Raw genomic sequence first — 21718 nt, 5'->3', positions numbered from 1 at the left:
ACCAGGAACTTACGAACAATGGCATGGATCCTTCCTTGCTAAACAAAAAATAACATGTCATCAAAAATAAGTTATCATAGTGGCAACTTGAAAAAATGATCATTTATTTATACAATTGAAACATATAATATACCTTCTCATCAACCAATATCATGTTCATGAAGATAACATCGCCTGGATTTTCCTTATCACGGATCAGCCATATATGGGCCACACGGACAATCAACTTCAAATACCTCCTTCCACCTGTCACAGCTGAGATGGGGGTGAAAGTGTTTGCCATATTAGCAAGTGCAAGAAAGAGTTATATTTGATATATATTTGCTTAAAGTAGAGAATGGTTGTAATAGCACAACTAAGTGGTATTTAAATAGGTAATTGGCAACTCTCTTCGTCAGTTTCAAATGTGAATAATCGTAGTGTTCTAAAGGTAATAATTACTATTCAAAAGTTTTTAATTGCCATTAACGACGTTTTAAAGCCATTAACTACATTTCTAATTGCCATTAATACTACGTCATAATTACTATTCAAAATCGAATCAACCTTCCCTAAAAAAAAAATCGAATCAACCTTTAAACAGCAATAATTTTTTGAAATAAGTATGTCATAATTGTATTTAATAGGTAGTAATTGGTAGAGTGGTTAGTGCATAATGCGTAAAATCAACTAAAAGCGTGGAGTACCGTGGATTAAAAGGACGTTAACGACGTTTTTAATGGCCATTAACGGCGTTTTCAAGCCATTAATTACGTTCATAATTGCCATTAACAGTACGCAATAATTACTATTCAAAATCGGATCAACCATGATATGTGTTATTTTTTGAAATAAGTACATCATAATTAATTTTAATAGGTAGTAATTGGTAGAGTGATTAGTGCATATTTTAGTGGTCAAATTCGAGGGAAATTTCACCTTGAAACGCATATCATCCTACCACTCTGTATCAGATAGCACAGTATGGTGTAAATAATCTATGTGTGAAACATTGAAATGTCAGTAGCCTAATGCGACAGGAATTAGTGTATGCGTGAAACAGCAAGGCGTGTATGCGTGAAACAGCAAGGTCTAAAAAATGTATGCGCGAAACATCTTCAATTGCCATAAACTTAGGGATGTTTATGTGTATGCGTGAAACATTTTTAATGGCCATTAACGACGTTTTCAAGCCATTAACTACATTCTTAATTGCCATTATAAGTGAGCATTAATAGGTATTCAATTGGCAGTAATTGGTAGAGTGATTAATACATGTTTCGACTTGATTAGGCTTTAATAGGTATTCAATTGCATTAACGAAGTGAGATAACTTTTTTCAAGGTCGAATAAACGGATGTGATCAAATGCTTGAACTGATGAGATTACTCGAGCAATTACTACATGTTTAGGAGGGAAAAAAGCTAGGGAATTAGGGCAAAATAGGGAGGATTAGGGCAAACATGCTAGCCAAGCAAGTCTAGCTTTTATAATAAAGGATATACAATTTTATCTTGTCATCAAAATACAAATACAAATATTTCATGTTGTAAAAGCGCATAAATGACATTTAAATGCATAATTTTGGAAATAGAAAGGCGCATAAAAGACATTAAAAGTCATAATTATTATAATGAGAAACCACATAAATTACATTAAAATGCAGAGATTATGTAAAAGGATGGCGTTTAAATGACAAACATCTGCAACGAAATTACGCGTAAATAATATTAAAGGGTATCATGATATTAATACGAAGTTTTCATTGTCATTTAACAGTGACAAATCTTCATCGAAAAAGCTGTGGGGCAAACATGGTGAGTTCTTCCCTCCCATCCTAATTTTTTCATACACATGACCGAGGAATCAAATTTTTAACCACATACTTAAGAGACTACAGTGTCTTACCACTTGGACCAATCCACTGCTGATCTCCTCCTTATGCTATCAAGCATTAAATAAAAAAATATATTTAGAACAAAGTGTGGGCCATGACACATACAAGACATTAATTGGGGTCGTCCCTCGTTATATAAGCTCCCTTTCTCTTCTCACTTTTCATGGGTCCTATTTAATATATTTGTATTAAAATAAATATTGAAATTTAATTATATAAAGTTATTGTTAGGTATGTATGTATAAATCAATATGGAATGGGCTCGGAGAGAAGAGGTTACCCATCTTCAAGTTGACAATGACTCGAAACTACTGGTGGACATCAGGGTCGTTCCTATGTAATTGGAGACTCGACTCTCATATAAAAATAGGCCCCTAATAAAATATAAAATAAATTTTTTAATGTCTAAATCAAAGCTCTCTCACACTAAAAATATTAATTAAAGAAGAAAAAAAAAAAAAAAAAAGACAACATCCAACCTAAAGAAGAAAAAAGGAAAAAAGGAAAAAAAAAAAAAAAAAAAAAAAAGAAGAAAACGTGCAACCTGGGAGTTAAACCCAAGACCCAAGTAATGCCAGCTTACATTCAAACCACTAGGCCGTTTTAAGAATTCTGTTAGAAAATTGCTTTTCTGACATTAGAAGTGTTCTAATAACACATGGAAATTCCTAAAAAGTCATCAGCGTTAGTTAACTACCGTTTCTCAAACCGGCAGCAGTTAACTACCGCTGACAAACACCTTTTTCTGTCTTCTCCTCTTATTCTTGGTACGGAGTCTTCTTCCTCACAAACAACTGAGATTTGCAGCAACCTTTTAACCCAATTATGCAGCAACCATATTGTTACAATATGGACAAGAATTTTGGACAGTTGATTATTTTGACTGAATTAAAAATAACAAAAATAAAACAACATGATTCAAGTTCATTACTACATTTTTGGGTGAGCATTTAAAGATTAAATTCAACATCATAAAATAATGATTTTTCCAGATTTTAATGGCTGCCACAATCATCAATGGCTGCCACTCATAGAGATTTATATTTTCTATATGTACACAACCATCCATTGTATATCTTTCTTCCCCAAGCCACTTCTTCTTCCTTTTTCACATCCACTCACGATTGTATAATGAACAATTGAGTTTAATTTTTATTTTCCATTTTTTCATAAAAAAATTAAATCATCACGTCCAGGATTTTTCTTCGTTTTTCGCAGCGGTAGTTAACTACCGCTGGGGGTAATTTCGTCATTTACTTGTGTTATTAGGAAACATTTGATGCCAGAAAAGCAATTTTCAATCTGTTATATTAGAGACTACACAATTTAGTTCATGAACCAACAAGTTTAGATCAATCATATTTCGTGTGAAAGGAATAAATCAGTTGATTGACTGGCTAATTTTGATCATACTTTAAATTTGATTGATTTACATATATTAGAGACTCCTCCTATAGATCTCTAGTGACTTCTCTTTAATAACATATTCAACGTTTTCATGCCTCAAAATGTTCGTTTAACTCGGTAGTTTTTTCTTTTTCTTAGACTGTGCCCTCTTTTGCATAAAAAAAGAGTTATTATGACCTATTTAATAAATTTTGTGAGATTCTAATATTAGAAAACTATAATGAATAATATATACACTCAAAAACTCATGGATCAGCAAGCAGTGTTGTGGATGGTCTAAGATCTTACTAAATAGTATGAACGTGAAAACACATATGAATGCACCGTAAGAATCCTACAAGACAAAGCAAAGTTTAAGATAGTTTGGTGTGTGCTTGTCATTTTCTGGTCTATATTTATGTCCACCCACCTTATAATTGTGACCCATTAATAACCCCTTCACACAATACCTCATTTAGCTATCTTTCTGTCTCCACCAACCGCCTTCAATTCTAAAATGATTGTCCATTGTTTTCTCGTAATTGTGATAAAGAAAGTCACGTAAAATGAAACAAATTATGTGTTTGGAACAATCAATATCGTAAAATTTAATGCATATAACATGAATCATTGTTTTCTCACCGTGAAAGTTATGCTGTCCTAAACTATAAGCCATTTTTTAAACTTCATACAAATTATAAAAAATATTATTAGTTTTATGTGAGAAAGAAACATTATCAAATACTTTACAAAATTATTGTTGTGAAAGTGCCTCAAAATTGAAGAAATTAGAATTCTGGTAGCAGAAAATCGGTGGCCGATTTTCAGAGCACGGTGGCCGATTTTGGACTCTGTTTTTTTTGTCTGTTGGTTCTGTAAAAATCGGTGGCCGATTTTGACAGCAGAAAATAAAACAGAAACGTATTTTCGGGCCTAGATTTGTTTCAGTTTTATTGAGGATTCTTTTACTATAAATATAGACATTGTATCAGTGTAAACCTTGGAGATAGAGGGGGCTGAAACAAGGGTTTAGAAATCAAATTAGGGTTTGTATAGAGTTTGTCTCTTGGCAACAAACTAGGGTTTGAAGGTTGATTCACCTTGGGAAACACTATTAGGATTGAGTCTCTTGGTTACGGGAAGAGGCTGTGATTTGGGTAGAATTAGGCGGGAGACTTATTCTTGTAACCCACTGATATCTCTTTTGTAACGTTACTCATCATATAGTGAAACGGAGGGCTGCTCTCTCCCCCAGACTAGGTCAATTTGGACCGAACTGGGTCAACAAATTCTTTTGTGTTCTCTCTTTTTTTTCTCTCGCTGTTTTCTACTTTTGGCTTGTGTTTATAATTGTTCCATACACTTTGATTTTGGTTGCTTGACTATCCCTTGCTCCACACATCAAGTTTGTTATTGGTGTGTTTTCTCATCGAATTCGCAACAATTGGCGCCCACCGTGGGGCAAAAGGTTAAAGGATAATCTAGTACCATGAGTTCGAAGTGGGATATTGAGAAGTTTACCGGCGATAACGATTTTGGGTTATGGAAGGTAAAGATGGAAGCGGTGTTAATACAACAAAAGTCTGAGAAAGCTTTGAAGGGTGAAGGTTCGTTACCGGTCACCATGTCACGAGCGGAGAAGACCGAGATGGTGGACAAGGCCAGGAGTGCCATTGTCTTGTGCCTCGGAGATAAAGTTTTGAGAGAAGTAGCAAAGAAACCAACCGCGGCATTGATGTGGGCAAAGTTGGAATCTTTGTATATGACAAAGTCTTTGGCTCATCGGCAATTCCTAAAGCAACAACTCTACTCATTCAAGATGGTGGAGTCAAAGGCCATCATGGAGCAACTTATGGAGTTCAACAAAATCCTTGATGACTTGGAGAATATTGAGGTGAATCTTGAGGATGAAGATAAAGCTATACTCTTGTTGTGTGCTCTACCTAGATCTTTTGAATCGTTTAAAGATACCATGCTTTATGGAAAAGAAGGCATTGTTACCTTGGAAGAAGTTCAAGCGGCTTTGAGAACCAAGGAGTTGACTAAGTCGAAGGACTTGAGAGTTGATGAAAACGGGGAAGGCCTAAGTGTTTCAAGAGGGAATGGTGGAGGTAGAGGTAACCGAAGAAAGAGTAGTAACAAGCCAAAGTTTAAGTGCTTTAAGTGTAACAAGATGGGTCACTTCAAGAAGGATTATCCGGAGATTAATGGTAATTCCGCACAAATTGTCTCTGAGGGTTATGAGGATGCAGGTGCTTTGATGGTGTGGTGTTGTTTGGAGGATGAAGAAGGTGATGTGTCTCACCTTGAGAGTGATGCCTAGTGGAGCGGTGATCGTCTGGAGAGACGTTAAACACTCAACATCAGCCTGGAGAGGCGGTGGTAAGAATACTCATGATCAGCATGGAGAGGAGGTGGTAAGAATACTCATGATCTACCTGTTGAGGTGGAGTTTCAAGGTGGAAGACATAGTAGGATGTACTCATTTGCTAGTTGACAGGTTGGAAGCTCAGCTTTAGGTGGAGTTGAACACACCGGGAGTGGTACGACTATGGAGGACCTTGGGTGCTATGCTCTAGTGGTGAGCAAGGGATTTCTTCATGAAGACGGAAGGAATTTCAGAGGTTGAAGAATGTATAGCACGGCTTGTGGAATTACCCTAAAAGTCCAAGGGTGATTGGATGCAAGGTGATCTTCAAGGAAGCGGGAGATGTCTCGTATTGAAGAGGTATGGTGTAGTCTTGTAGAACTACTTGAAATTCCTAGTGTAGTTTGGATACAAGGATCTTCGAGAAAGCGGAAGACATTCCGATGGCTGAAGAGGTTAAGGTGTGTATTTGTGGAACTACCTAAAATTCCTTGAGTAGTTTGGACACAAGGATCTTCAAAGGGGCGGAAGGCATTCCTATGGTTGAAGAGGTTAGGGTGTAAACATGTGGAGCTACATGGGGTAGTGGGAAGCAAGGGAAAGAGCAGCAAGGTGGTTGATGGTTTGGGTTCATCACTAATTTAGAGTCAAGGTGGAGATTGTCGTGAAAGTGCCTCAAAATTGAAGAAATTGGAATTCTGGTAGCAAAAAATCGGTGGTCGATTTTCAGAGCACGGTGGCCGATTTTGGACTCTGTTTTTTTGTCTATTGGTTCTGTAAAAATCGGTGGCCGATTTGGTGAGCACGGTGGCCGATTTTGACAGCAGAAAATAAAACAGAAACGTATTTTCGGGCCTAGATTTGTTCCAGTTTTATTGAGGATTCTTTTACTATAAATATAGACATTGTATCAGTGTAAACCTTGGAGATAAATGGGGCTGAAATAAGGGTTTAGAAATCAAACTAGGGTTTGTATAGAGTTTGTCTCTTGGCAACAAACTAGGGTTTGAAGGTTGATTCACCTTGGGAAACACTATTAGGATTGAGTCTCTTGATTACGGGAAGAGGCTGGGATTTGGGTAGAATTAGGCGGGAGACTTATTCTTGTAACCCATTGATATCTCTTTTGTAACGTTACTCATCATATAGTGAAACGGATGACTGCTCTCTCCTCCAGACTAGGTCAATTTGGACCGAACTGGGTCAACAAATTCTTTTGTGTTCTCTCTTTTTTTTTCTCTCGTTGTTTTCTACTTTTGGCTTGTGTTTATAATTGTTCCATACACTTTGATTTTGGTTGCTTGACTATCCCTTGCTCCACACATCAAGTTTGTTATTGGTGTGTTTTCTCATCGAATTCGCAACAATTATCATTCAGTAATCGTATAAAAAAGAAATGATTTGGTTCGATTAAGGGTCTGTTTGTTACGAATTATAAAAAAGAAATAATTTTTCTTTTAAATTTTTGAAAAGTATATAAAAACTTTTAAAATTGATTTTTTTATAAAAAAAATAAAAAATGTTGTAACATGCTGTAAGGAGTATCAATACTATATATAAAGAAAACTACCCCTTTCAGCACACTTTTGGGTTGGAATTTTCTTTCCAAAAATACCCTTAATTTTAAATACAAATAGCCAATTATAAAATAACATGTGGATTAATAATCAATGTCACTAATCGTCACCGTTAACTTTCTTTTACCACCGTTAACAACAGATCAAACTCACAAAAAGTTTAAAAATTATATTTGCATTCTTTATGTCTCTTCTCATGAATTCAAATCGATCCAGAATTCATCATAGTACCCTCTGATCACATCTCATCACCTCTAAAAAATTAGAAAGTTCCAAGGCTCACGAACTTGATTAATACTTTTGAAGCACCACTGAATGGAATATCTTTAAGGTCTACTTCATGAATTGAATATCTTTCTATTTTATTCTTTCGAGCAATTTACTTTCCGCCAACATTACAATTCAAGCTTTGTTTTTACTTTTTTTTGTTAGAAGAATGAATGAATCAGAATTTGAGAAAATCAAAGTTGAACAATAATCACTTATGAAAAAAAATAATCCAAAGTTTATGTTTTTTCCTGCTTTATTTCTCCCGAGTCTATGAGGTTTTTTAATTTTTTTTTAAACAAAAATAATAGCCGATGAGGATTGGACTATAAATCCTCTAAAAAAAAATTAGTATAATAGCCGATGAGGATTGAACTATAAATCCTCTAAAAAAAAATTAGTAACAAACGTGAGCAAAAAATATTGTTAAAGATTGGACTTTAAATCCTCTAAAAAAAAGATTAGTAACAAACATGAGCAAAAAATAATGTTAAAGATTAGACTTTAAATCCTCTAATAAAAGATTAGTAACAAACGTGAGCAAAAAAAAAAAAGATTAGTAACAAACTAAGCAAAAAATAATGTTAAAAATTGGACTTTAAATCCTCTGGTAAAAATATTAGTAACAAACGGGAGTAAAATATTATGGTTCAAAATATTTTAGAAAAAGATTTGTTAGCACTATATTAAAAGGACTATAAATCCTCTAAAAATAATTAGTAACAAACGTGAGCAAAAAATATTGTTAAAGGTTGGACTTTAAATCCTCTAAAAAAAAGATTAGTAACAAACATGAGCAAAAAATAATGTTAAAGATTAGACTTTAAATCCTCTAATAAAAGATTAGTAACAAACGTGAGCAAAAAAAAAAGATTAGTAACAAACTAAGCAAAAAATAATGTTAAAAATTGGACTTTAAATCCTCTGGTAAAAATATTAGTAACAAACGGGAGCAAAATATTATGGTTCAAAATCTTTTAGAAAAAGATTTGTTAGCACTATATTAAAAGGACTATAAATCCTCTAAAAAAAAATTAGTAACAAACGTGAGCAAAAAATATTGTTAAAGATTGGACTTTAAATCCTCTAAAAAATATATTAGTAACAAACATGAGCAAAAAATAATGTTAAATATTAGACTTTAAATCCTCTAATAAAAGATTAGTAACAAACGTGAGAAAAAAAAAAACATTAGTAACAAACATAAAAAAAAAAATTAATATTAAAAATTGGACTTTAAATCCTCTGATAAAAATATTAGTACTAAACGTGAGCAAAATATTATGATTCAAAATCTTTTAGAAAAAGATTTGTTAGCACTATATTAAAAATATTAATAAGTAGGGTTCTCACAGTTCATAGTTCGTTTCCGCATTGTTTAGTTTTTCTCAACCTCTCTCCGCCCTCTGCATCAGAATTCAGAATTAACCTTTAAGTTTTTTCTTTTCTTTCATGTTACAACTAATCAAAGTTGATTAGTTTTATGGATTATTTGACTTTGCTGGTTTATAAGTGATTATGATTCAAATTATTTACGATTAATTTTAAGAATTATTTACAAACGTGAGCAATAATGTTAAATATTGGAATTAAAATCGTCTAAAAAAATTAGTAACAAACGTGAGCAAAAAATATTGTTAAAGATTGGACTTTAAATCCTCTAAAAAAAGATTAGTATTAGACGTGAGCAAAAAATATTGTTGAAGATTGGACTATAAATTCTAGAAAAAAAAATATTAGTAACAAAAGTGAGCAAAAAATAATGTTAAAGATTGGACTTTAAATCCTCTAAAAAAAGATTAGTAACAAACGTGAGAAAAAATAATGTTAAAGATTGAACTTAAAATACTCTAAAAAAAATATTAATAAAAGACGTGAGCAAAAAATAATGTTAAAGATTGAACTTTAAATCCTCTGGAAAAAAATATTAGTAACAAACGTGAGCAAAATATTATGTTAAAGATTGAATTTTAAATCCTCTAAAAAAATATTAGTAACAAATGTGAGCAAAAATTAATGTTACAGGGCAAACCATTCCCAATGTCGGAATCTATCTTCCACGACATGTTTTCAGTCGTGATAAATTATATGTAGCTTTGTCGAGAGGAGTTTTTCAAAGTTCAACAAAAGTTCTCATTAATGAAGGGAAAATAGAAGGAGAAGATGGAGACTTTACGAAAAATGTAGTTTTTAAAATTATATGTAGCTTTATCGAGAGGAGTTTCTCAAAATTCAACAAAAGTTCTCATTAATGAAGGGAAAATAAAAGGAGAAGATGGAGACTTTATCGCAAGCATAACAATGTTTCTTTTACATAAAATGTCATTTATACATTTATGTTATGATGTTACTAATTACTATTAGAATAAACAATAAAAGATCATTATTTTTTCTTTATTTTATATGCAGACAAACTAAAATATGTTGAGTTCATAAATAATTGTTATATAACTTGACAATATTTTGTTTATAAATCAATATATCAATAATTTCCATTAATATTTAAAAAATTAAAAAATTTAATCAAAATTATACAAACAAACATAATAAAATAATCACATGCGTTAGCGCAGTAGAAAGAGCGGACAGACGGGCACGATAGTGCCCGTCTTTCCGCTAGTTATTATAAATGAAAAAGTCATTTTCTATGATATTTAACTTCACTAATGTGATGTGAGACAGTGAGTATGATGTTGCGGAGTCTTCGGTGGATGGACGAAGTTGTTCAAACTATAAAAAATGAATGAAGTATCTATGAAAAGGAAAGGATAGCAAATAAGAATGGGTGGAGTCTTAGTGGAATGTGATCCACTATTAAATTATCATTAACATTAGCTTACCTTATTAAAAGTTATTTGCTTATTAAAATACTAATATATACATGTACAACTCAGACACTTAAAGAAAAATACTTGGGGTGATTTAAGGTTCAGTAACTTTGGTGATTTTAGTGTATTTTAGATGAGATAGAATGATAGATGAATGATTAAAATAAATATTTTGATAAAAGAGAATTATTGATTATGAGAGAGATAGAGACAAAATCACCAAACACAAAGTTACTCAAATGTAACCCAACACTTAAAGACTTAATAGACATTTGATATGTTTGAGTTGTGTTGGTTTAAACCTAATTTCCTACTTCTTTGTATTTAATGCGTGTGAGTATCGTTGATAGACTCTTAGGCTTTGTTTGCTAGTTTGGAGGGGAAGGGAGGGGCGGGTTTTGGAAAAAGGGGATGAACAAGTGGAAAAAATAGAGTGCATTGGAAGGGAAGGCCTTTGGGAGGTTAATTTTTCTTCATAATATAAAATCCTCCTTATTTTAGGAACTACAAAGTTGTATTAGACGAGGGTTTTAGAGGGTTTATATGAATTCTTAAAATTTATTCTACGTTGTTATAATATTCTTAATATTAAAAATATAAGAATCATAAACATTCGTTTACTGTTCTCTAAAAATTCACTCTTTCAAAAAAATGTGAAATATTTCTCTATTTCCCTCTATATTTTCCACCCCCTAAAGCCCTTCCTTTCCCTCCCCTCCCCTCCAAACTCCCAAATAAAGCCTTAAGAAAAAAATACTAATCTACATAATATAATCTCACCAAAGGTTCATTGTATCACATGATTTACATCCACTCCTAGACTTCAACTTTAACATAAAATTTTGCGGTTTTTATAGTTGGAAAAATGTTTGTGGTTAATTTTTTGTGGTGACCGGAGTTTGAACCCCAAATCTTACATATATTATGCATTAAATATTATTGGTTAATTTGTTATAACAAGATTGTTATGGCCTCGTGCTACATTTCGAGGTATATATTATGTGCTTTAGACAAGCAAACTATGTCCCTAACTTGTTAGACGTCTGATTGTATGCTAGTCACTAGAATTTTGACTATATTTTATCATGTATTGCTACTATTGTTTTAAATGAAATGAGTGTTGAAGTATCAAATGTGAGTTAGAAATCATATTAGATATAAGAGTATACGTTGAGTAACATATAAGTGAGAAGACCTGTATACCTAATTTTTTAATGTTTTTGGTAAAGATATGGTTTTCAAATTCACTTGCATGTTTGCTTTTAGCGCAACATGATTATTCAACCCAATATTTCTCCCTTGTAAGTCTCCACGTTTGATAGAAGAGTAAATGTTGAACAACATATAAGTAAAGAAACTCGTATATATATTTAATGTCTTAAAGTTTCCGGTAAAGATAGTGAGTGAGTGTGAGTTGAGTTTGTTGTAGAGAAAAAGCATCATGAAAATGGTCTCCCTTTTTAAAGTAGAACATTTTGGTCATTAAACACACTTATATTATAGTTTTAGTCTCCCTGTTCATTATCACACTTATATTATAGTTTTGGTCTCAACCTAAATTTGTTTGCCTACAAAGAGATGATATAGCATGATATTAAACAAACTCACGTGTCTGAAAACCTTAAAATATTTTTAAAAAGAAACGGAAAAGAAGAAGAAGAAGAATGCCTTTCAAAAAAAAAAAAAAACAAGAAGAAGAATGAATGAGAAAGAGAAATTGCTTCAAAGAAAATTCAAACACAAGCTAATAAAGTGGATATCTTATGATTAAAAAAAAAAACTTATCATAACTTTTGGAGTAAAAAATGTGAATTGAGACCTAAATTGGGAAAATACTTCAGTGCCATAGCAATGGTGCCATTGGTGTCATAGAACCAATTCTGGCCGTTGATGTTTGTGGATGTGTGTGGGGATGTGTGTGTGATGTGTGTGTGTGGTGGAGATGCAATGGTATGGTGCAATTAATGGCACCAAAGTGGAGTCCCCTAAATTGCAATAAAAGATCAAAAAGTTAAGAATTTTTTTTAAAAAAAAATTACTGTTTTTGTATACTTGATAAAATAGTCATCAAAATACAAATAAAACAAAAAATAAATATCACCACTCATCATAAAATCAATCACAATAACCACCTGTCTTTCACATGATACACGAAAAGTGAAGTGATTTGGATTCAACCCCTTTACACAACATAATTATTATTTTTGGTTGCACAAAATACACGTGGTATGAACTAGGGAAAAGAAAATCCTTCCCTTTTTTCATTCACCCTTTTCTCTTTCTCAGTGTACTTTTTTTAGGAGATAATCATGATCGAGACAACATGGTAATGGGAATTTTTAGGTGATAAACATTGTATTTAAAAAACATTTTCTCTGTCGATCCCTTTTTTAAAACTCTTTCATATACTTATTATGTGGTTTTTTTTGTGGTGATCGAAGTTTGAACCCGGATCTTGCATATTACCATGCGTTGTTTCTACCAACTGAGCTAAGCTCACGAGGACACTTATTATGTGGTCCTATATGGTAGATAAAGTTAAATCAATAAAAATTAATGTATTTGATTTAATATGAAGAAAAAAGTCAAATTAACAAAAATTCATATATTTGATTCAAATTTAATCAAATAAATCAACTTCTGTTGACTCGGTTTTTGCTTATGTATAAGAACAATGTTGGGATAAAAAATTTATTTATTCTTTTTAATATGTAGTCATATTTCTTTTTTGGTGAAGTAGTTCAGTGTCTAAAAATTTACATCTTTAATGTGAACAAATTGAGTGATTGAAGTTTGAACCCTCTATTCTTGCATATATCATTTAATGTTCCTACCAGCTGAGTTAAGATTGCGAGGATTAGTCATATTCCTACTTTGAAGAATGAGAGTAAATATAAGGAGTGAATCTATAAAATAAATATAAAATGAGTTATTGGTAAAGTATACTTTATTATTCTCGTTTAATTCTTTAACAAGTGTCTTGTTAGCTACACTCATATCTTAAAAAGACAAATTATTTGAGAAATTCGAGAATGATTTTGGATAGAATAATTTTTTGTCAGACTATACTTGCTTCACGGTTAAACTCTGGATTATCAGGTCTCATTCCCTTAAAAATCATAAGGTTATCACAAAAAGAAATGGTTGAGATACTTTATGATGTTTAAAAGAGAGCCAAAGAAATTGGTGATAGAATTATTTTTGTATGGTCACAAGATCAAATAATAATTATCTTGAAATTTGTGTGGTGAAAGTCTTACAAGTGTAAAAAATAATGTTTTCGATGTAAAATTTTCCTTTTTTATTTTCTTAATTAGTTCTCATGGGACACTAGTTAGCATAAAACCATCTCCAATAGTAAAACTTATAAGACTTGATACTTGTTAGGTCGCATCATTGGGATGGAAAATTTAAGTGCTTAATAAGAAGAGAGTCAAATAAGCACTCTCTCTTTTTATGCAGTCCCACGCATTTTTAATATTAAAAAGTAAAATCTAATAATATAGAGTTATTGATAGACGATTATTGAATTTTATTAAAAAAAAATTGTACCAGATGTTGGATTGAAGAAATAGAATGTATTAGATAAGTACATATGAATTTTAATAGATTTCTCCAATGGGATGCTTTAACCCTTGTTTGTTTAGTGTCCAAGAGACCAATCCTTTTACAATAATGGGATGACAATGGAAGACTAATTGAGGTCAAATAAAAATATCCTAAGATCCATCCCATTGAATCATCTTTCGTCAGATGCTCCCACTCTTCTGAATAGACAAAATTCATCCTTTGTTAGCGTGCCAATGGGTGCAGGTAGACTTCTCTCTAGCACAATTTATTATATACTATGGAATATGGTCTTTCCAAATAAATTAGTTTGTTAGAAATATTTATAAAAAAAAAATATTACCATAAAAAATGAAAAAAGAAAGAGAAATTATTTTATTGTAGATTGAATATATCCCCAAATGGCACCAACATCAAGGTTCCCAATATTGTTTATATTCTAGTCAATTCCATTATTTCACACTCACCACAACTTGTAATCACATTCACATGTGCCCTTTGTTCCTATCTGTACAATACTATCCTACAGTGATGTTGATGTTGATGCCCATTCATAAATAAATTAAATTGGAACTTAATCATTTATACAAAAATAAAATATAATGTACTATCTGTATCCACTATCCAGTCCACATTTAGTATAAAGACTGAAGTACCAATCAATGATAAATCATCATTATTTGACTTATAAATAGTTAGGATTAATGTCAATATTGCTAATTATGTTCTAAATAATATATTAATATCAAAATAAAATGATTAAAATTATTTTTATATACTTAAATAAAATCATGGGATATATTCTATTCTCTGAAGTCCAGATACTTCAAAATAGATGATGTATCGGTATCTGATATGTATCCTACATCGATATAAGTTCGATACGCCCCGATATGTATCTGTTGGAAAATCAAGTGTGAGTGAGTATATCCCACATCGACTAGAAATAGAGGAAACTTTAGATATATAAGAGAGGAGACTCATATACTTGATGCCTTAAGGTTTTGGGTGGAGATATGGTGTATAAGTCTCTTGGTGGTCATGGACATTTAGTCCATTGTCGCTCTTGGTGCTCCTCGGACTCCTCAACAGTATCGGGGAGTATTCGGCAATTAAATTTTAAATTTTAAAATAACAGTTGTCTGATACGTTTAAGATACATCTGGGATACTGCGGTGAAAAACCGATTCGCGCGGGATAGATGATTTTCTATTATTTTTGCGATAATTAATAGAAAATCATATGATTTTCTATGATTCATATAATTAATAAAATTCATAAGCTAATGAAATAATTTAATTAGAAATAATTTAATTATTTCATATAATTTGTTGTTATATCGCCGTATACACTACAATCAAGACTAACCTAATGAAATAATTAAATTAATAAACTATACAATATTTCAACATCCCCTTGGAAACAAAGGTAAACATCAACATTAACCAAAGTAGCCAAAGTACAACTATACTATATATATTATATAAACAAAAGTTTCATTTCATAATCCTTGGAGTATCCGAACCAAATCTTAAGGATCTAAAGACATGGCACATAATAATGAGCATGAAGATAGGGTAGTTGACAATGGTTTTGAGTTGGAACAACATCATCATCAACATGTTGATGATGAACATAAATTGTCACAACAAAGAGGTTCTAGTACAAGGTTGTTGAAAGAAGAAGAAGCTTCTATAGAGAAAGTGTTTAAGCACTTATTAGTACCATCATGGAGGAATCAGTTAACTATAAGAGCTTTTGTAGTTAGCTTTTTTCTTAGTGTACTTTTTAGTTTCATTGTTATGAAACTTAATCTTACTACTGGTATTATACCTTCACTTAATGTCTCTGCTGGTCTTTTGGGATTTTTCTTTGTCAAAACTTGGACTAAGTTCTTGGAAAAATCTGATATGTTGAAACAACCTTTTACTAGACAAGAGAATACTGTTATTCAGACTTGTGTTGTTGCTTCTTCTGGAATTGCTTTTAGTGGTAAATTTTCTTCTTCTTACTTTCTTCAATTTATGAATATGAATCTCTCCTTTTTACTATGATATCATGATATATGTAATGTTTTTTTTTACCATGATAAGCATTTTTTTTTTTTTATTTTCACTCTTTGTATTTATTTATGAATCTGTCCTTATTACTATGATTTGATTATGTAATGTTTTTTTAGTTGTTATTGTGATTTTGTGACACTTGTTTGAGTTTCTGTGTTGAAAATTGAATTGTGATTTTTTTTTTCTTCTTAATCCTCCTGTTTTATGAGAAAAGAACTGTTGTATTCTGGATTTTGACCGTAAGTAAAGTCTGGTCAATGATTGTTTCTGTCAGGATTAGAACTCGGGTTGTCTCGAAGTATTTATCGGTAACTGAAGATTATTAATCACTTGAATTTAATCACTTGGTTTAGTCTGTGATTAATTTTGATAGTAATTTTGAAAATGATAAGGAATAGTCAAGATTTTCGGCTGAGTTTTTTTAAGTTCTACAGTATCCTAATTTGTTGGAGATAAGTATTTGAGATAAGAGGGGTTTAGTGTTGAACTTGGCTATTTTAATCTAATTCTTCAAAGAAAATTAGGGCATGTTTGGATTGGCTTATTTGAACTTATTTAGTGTCGTAAGTACTTGTAAGACTGTTTCATAGATCTTATGAAAACAGTTAATAGGTTATATGAATAGTTTATCTTTTGTTATAGAAATAGCTTATACATAAGCACTTCTATGATAAGTATTTACACTATAAGAACTTGGTTAATTTATTTTATTTATCCAGCTAGTCAAATATGTACTACTGTGGTTAATGATTGTGTTATTGTAAACAGTCACAATCTTTTGTTATCATTATTTCACTGTCTGGAATATATGAACCTTGGAATAGAAACAGGAAAAAGATGCTTCAAAGTCATCAATTTTGTCCATACTTTGAAAAATACAGATTTTTCTATATTTTCCATGGTTCAGCTTATACCAAGAACTTTGAAAATTTATGTGGCTGTATTTATTAGTCCAATTTGGACAGTATTTAATTTTTCTGAATATGATAGGAGTAGAAGGAAGCGTAGAAGTCAAATTATACTACCTTTGGAGCCACTAATAATTAAAACTACTCTTTATTTGTAATTAATAGTTTGGCATGTATGATGTAACCCATTTGGGTTGATCCGGTTGTGTTGGCTTGCTTGGGACCTTGGACAGTGTGCTCCGCTCCTCTTTAGGTCTTAGTTCGATTCTCCGTGGTGCCAATTTTGGTGGACTAATTTGACTTAAAAAAAATAGTTTGACATGTGTATAGAGATGTCAACGTGACACAGCTGGGGCGGGAGTACTTCTCTACTTCTGTCACCGCCACAACGATTTTTTCTTCTCTACGTATCTCGGCGGTGACCACAAACATATAAGTGATAAGACTCCTAAACCCAATGTCTTGACCCAACCTAGTGAGGCTCCCCCTCATAGCCCTACATAGCAATATATATTAATGAGGGTGTTGCTGTAATCATCTTGAGGAGGAGGACCCGGCAGGGTAGGTGGCTTGGTATCACATATCTGCCCCGGTTGCCTTATGAGGGAATTTGTTTCCATTTCCACTGAAAATAAATCCTGTGGAGCTTTGAACAGGAAAAAATATCTTGGAATGAAGTATTACAAACTGTTTAATCTGGTTTAAATGTTATGCCATAGTCAGTGTTGTCAAATAGCGGCTATAGCGACGCAATATCAATCTAGGGTAGCAGAATTTGGCCATTGTTTCGCTACATGCTTTGTAGTACAAAGTATTGTCAAATAATGGCTATAGTGGTGCAATAACACACTAGTACGCAATATCGTTATAGTGTAGCAGAATTTGAACAGATCGCTGTTCTTTCCTAAGTACTGTCAAATAATGGCTTAGCAGTGCAATAGCACTCTAGTATAGCGGAATTCGAATAAGCGCTATTTTCCTCAATCCGCGATTGACAACATTGATCATAGTTATTAAAAATATAGGATTCAAGAACAAACAAAAACTCTAGAATGAGATTTTGATGTTATACATGTGAAAGGAAACTTAATCTTGTAATAATCTAGAAACATTTATTTTTTGTTGATCTCATCATTGTCCTAATTTGATGAAATTAATTGTGATTCACTTGTATGAACAGGAGGATTTGGAAGTTACCTATTTGGTATGAGTGAACATGTAGCCAATCAATCCTCAGACACTAGTGATTTTAAGGATCCAAAGTTGGGATGGATAATTGCTTTTCTCTTTGTTGTTAGCTTTTTGGGACTCTTCTCAGTTGTGCCTCTTAGAAAGGTATAAAATATTCTTGAAACATTGATTCTGCATTGTTTGTTAGTATTTTACTTTTTCCTAATAAATTTTTTTTTAGCCCTTTTTCTTCAATCTTGGAAAATGCATTGCAAAACTGATTCTTAAGTTACTATCACCGACATTTCCGATTGAATGCGCGTCTGGTGTCCAACACGTATTGCTTTCAGACAATGACGTGTGACACCGACACATGTGATTATTGGATTTGGATTGCCTGCAGTCAGTAATCCCACATAGTCATGCAGTCAGCACAACGGTAACCGTGGGATCAAGATCAAACAGTTTAGATTTCAATGCAGATTTTTTGCAAGTGTTAACCCTCCGGTCATTGGTGGAGCTCATTAACCACTTGAGTCCAATTACTTGGTTGATTTCAATGCAGATTTTGAAACTGAAAAACCAAGCTTGAAATCTGTACCATCTGGTATCGATCCAACGACCACCAATGTACTAACAACGTGACTATGTGGATGGCTGATTGCTGATGATCCAAATCCTATATGAAATTACTTCCATTTTTTCAAATTATTCTAGTGTTGACATTTTAGTATTAGTGCCGTATTCGTGTATGTGTCGATGCTTCATAATCTCTTTTGTAATTACTATCAGTAACCTTGATTAAATTTTGCCTATGTTAATGTATGTAGATAATGGTTATTGACTTCAAATTAACATATCCAAGCGGTACTGCAACTGCTCATCTCATCAACAGTTTCCACACTCCTCAAGGAGCCAAACTAGCAAAGTAACCACTGTACCATACTCAAAGTTTACTATAAGTAACTTCATGATATTTTAGACTTTTCAATTAACTTAATTGTTTTTTTTTTTTCCTTGTCTACTTTTCCAGGAAGCAAGTGAAATTGTTGGGAAAATTCTTCAGTTTTAGTTTCTTATGGGGTTTCTTTCAATGGTTCTATACAGCTGCTGATGGGTGTGGATTTCAAGCCTTCCCTTCATTAGGACTCAAAGCATATGAGAACAAGTATGTTGTCACATTTCCATTTTCAATCAAACTTATTCATCTTGAGATGAAATTCTGCATAATCTATACTTATATAGAAATGGAATATCAACTTTTCGTGTGACATTTTTCTTTCAATTCTACCCTTCGTTTAAACTATTTGTCTCATTATAATTTGGGGTATTAATCTAAATTTATTTATTTGTAGGTTTTATTTTGATTTTTCTACACTTTATATTGGTGTGGGAATGATTTGTCCATATATCATTAATATATCAGTTCTCCTTGGAGGAGTTCTTTCTTGGGGAGTAATGTGGCCTCTCATAGAAACCAGAGAGGGTCATTGGTACAAAAAAGGCCTTGGTCCTAGCAACCTTCAAGGAATTCAAGGTTACAGGGTAAGTTTCATATGCAAAGCAATTAAGCACCTCTACTGCATATTTGAACACATGAAAATCGTGCTTGACTGTATTCGGTGGATGGTTAATAAGTTGCGACATCTTTGATAGTTGATATGTTCATTAACCATCCACTGAATGTAATTAATCGTACTTTTTTAAGGTCTACCCTTTAATTTGCTTCACCTTACACCATTGAGTTCTGCAGGTATTTATAGCCATAGCCATGATCCTTGGAGATGGTCTATACAACTTTGTTAAGGTGCTAACTCATACCTTATTGGGTTTGTATAGTCAACTCCGGGACAAACGAAGGGCAGATGCTCTACCTGTTGCGGATCAAGACTCTCCCTCGAGTCCTGAGTTATCTTACGATGATCAGCGCCGGAAACAACTCTTTCTTAAAGATCAGATTCCTACATGGTTTGCAATTAGTGGATATGTTGCTATTGCGGCAATCTCTACAGCCACATTGCCGCACATCTTCCCTCAACTAAAATGGTATTACATACTTGTTATATACCTGATTGCTCCAACCTTAGCATTTTGCAATGCCTATGGTTGTGGACTAACAGATTGGTCCCTAGCATCAACCTATGGAAAACTAGCCATTTTCTCAATCGGAGCGTGGGCTGGTGCATCACATGGTGGAGTTCTTGCTAGTCTTGCAGCCTGCGGAGTCATGATGAACATCGTTGCGACAGCTTCTGATCTTATGCAAGATTTCAAAACCGGCTACCTTACCCTGGCTTCACCACGATCCATGTTTGTGAGCCAAATAATCGGAACAACAATGGGATGTATAATTTCACCTTGTGTCTTTTGGATTTTCTACAAAGCATTTCCTGACCTAGGAACACATAAAAGTCAATACCCTGCGCCCTACGCAATTGTGTACCGCAACATGGCAATACTTGGAGTACAAGGATTCGGTTCTTTACCGGATAACTGCCTCTTGCTTTGCTATATATTCTTTGGCGCGGCGATTGTGGTAAACTTGATTAAGGATTCGGTTGGTAAGGTAGGGAGATTCATTCCACTTCCAATGGCTATGGCAATACCTTTCTATTTAGGACCTTATTTTGCCATTGACATGTGTGTTGGAAGTTTGATATTGTTTGTTTGGGAAAAGGTTGACAAGGCTAAGGCTGATGCTTTTGCACCTGCTGTTGCTTCTGGTTTGATATGTGGTGATGGAATATGGACTCTTCCTGCTTCAATACTTGCTCTTTTTGGAGTTAAGCCTCCTATTTGCATGAAGTTCTTGTCAAGGTCCACAAATGATAGGGTTGATACTTTCTTAGGAAATTAATTAATTAGGCTTGGTATCTTGTGAAAGTTTGAAAGCTTGTTGATGCATTGTAAATCTGTCAAATTATACTTTAAGTTTGCAATTCTAAACTTTCAGTAGTCATATAGTTGAATAGATCACAGAAAAGAAAAAGTATTGTTTTTGTTGGATGAATGTTATATCAGAGATATTAGAAAGAAAATATGTTTGCATGATTTGATTGTCATTTGGGGTTCCTAAAACATCTTTATTTCAAATATGATTCCTCTGAACACCAAATTTTCAATGCACTTTGTTTTAGGTCTTAACCCTCCGATTCAAGGGAATGAGAATTTGGTAATAGGATGTTCCGTCTGGAGGTGAATAAAGTCTAAACAATAATTGTTCCATCCAGGTTGGAACTCGGGTTCTTCCGATCAATATGTTGAAAGTCATTAATCACTTGGGGAACTTTTTAATGTACTGAATATACCTTAGTGGTATCTCAAGAACTTTATTATATTTCAAAGGAAAAGTATTATGTATGTTATACGGGTTTGGATCCTCTCCTTCACTATTTCTCTACATTTCTCTCCTAACTCTCTATCTTTCTCTCAATTTCACTCTCTCTTCGTTAAAAAGTAATAAAATTATGGCAAGAGAGAGAATGAGATTAAGAGAGTCAAAGAGTAGAGAACATTGAAGGAGAGGATCCAATTTGATATTATACCAAGTTGGTTAGAAAGAAGTAGTATGTTTCCATGTTTGATTGCAACTTTGGGTTCATAAAACGTCATTAATTCAAATGTTATTCATATGATTATGTGATATTTTTCAATGTATTGTACATATATATACTTTGGTGGGATCTCCATAGCTTTCATATGTTCCTC

At 32.8% G+C, this 21718-nt stretch overlaps 1 protein-coding gene across 1 annotated transcript; it reads left to right on the top strand.

Annotated features, from left to right (window-relative positions):
• Positions 1 to 15372: 15372 nt before the first annotated feature.
• On the top strand, positions 15373 to 21072 carry LOC146917581 (putative metal-nicotianamine transporter YSL7). The gene is made up of 6 exons (XM_085719403.1): positions 15373 to 15861; positions 18021 to 18175; positions 18841 to 18938; positions 19044 to 19178; positions 19366 to 19555; positions 19764 to 21072. Exons 1-6 carry the CDS (start codon positions 15417 to 15419, stop codon positions 20865 to 20867), a joined length of 2127 nt encoding a protein of 708 aa, XP_085575529.1. The 5' UTR covers positions 15373 to 15416; the 3' UTR covers positions 20868 to 21072.
• The last annotated feature ends 646 nt before the right edge of the window (positions 21073 to 21718 follow it).

The sequence above is a fragment of the Medicago sativa genome, chromosome 6, assembly GCF_051527215.1.
Source record: "Medicago sativa cultivar Bolivia chromosome 6, Bolivia_mono, whole genome shotgun sequence".
Classification (NCBI taxonomy): Eukaryota; Viridiplantae; Streptophyta; class Magnoliopsida; order Fabales; family Fabaceae; genus Medicago; species Medicago sativa.
Note: the sequence above shows the minus strand (reverse complement) of the source record. Positions and strands in the feature narration are given on the sequence as shown.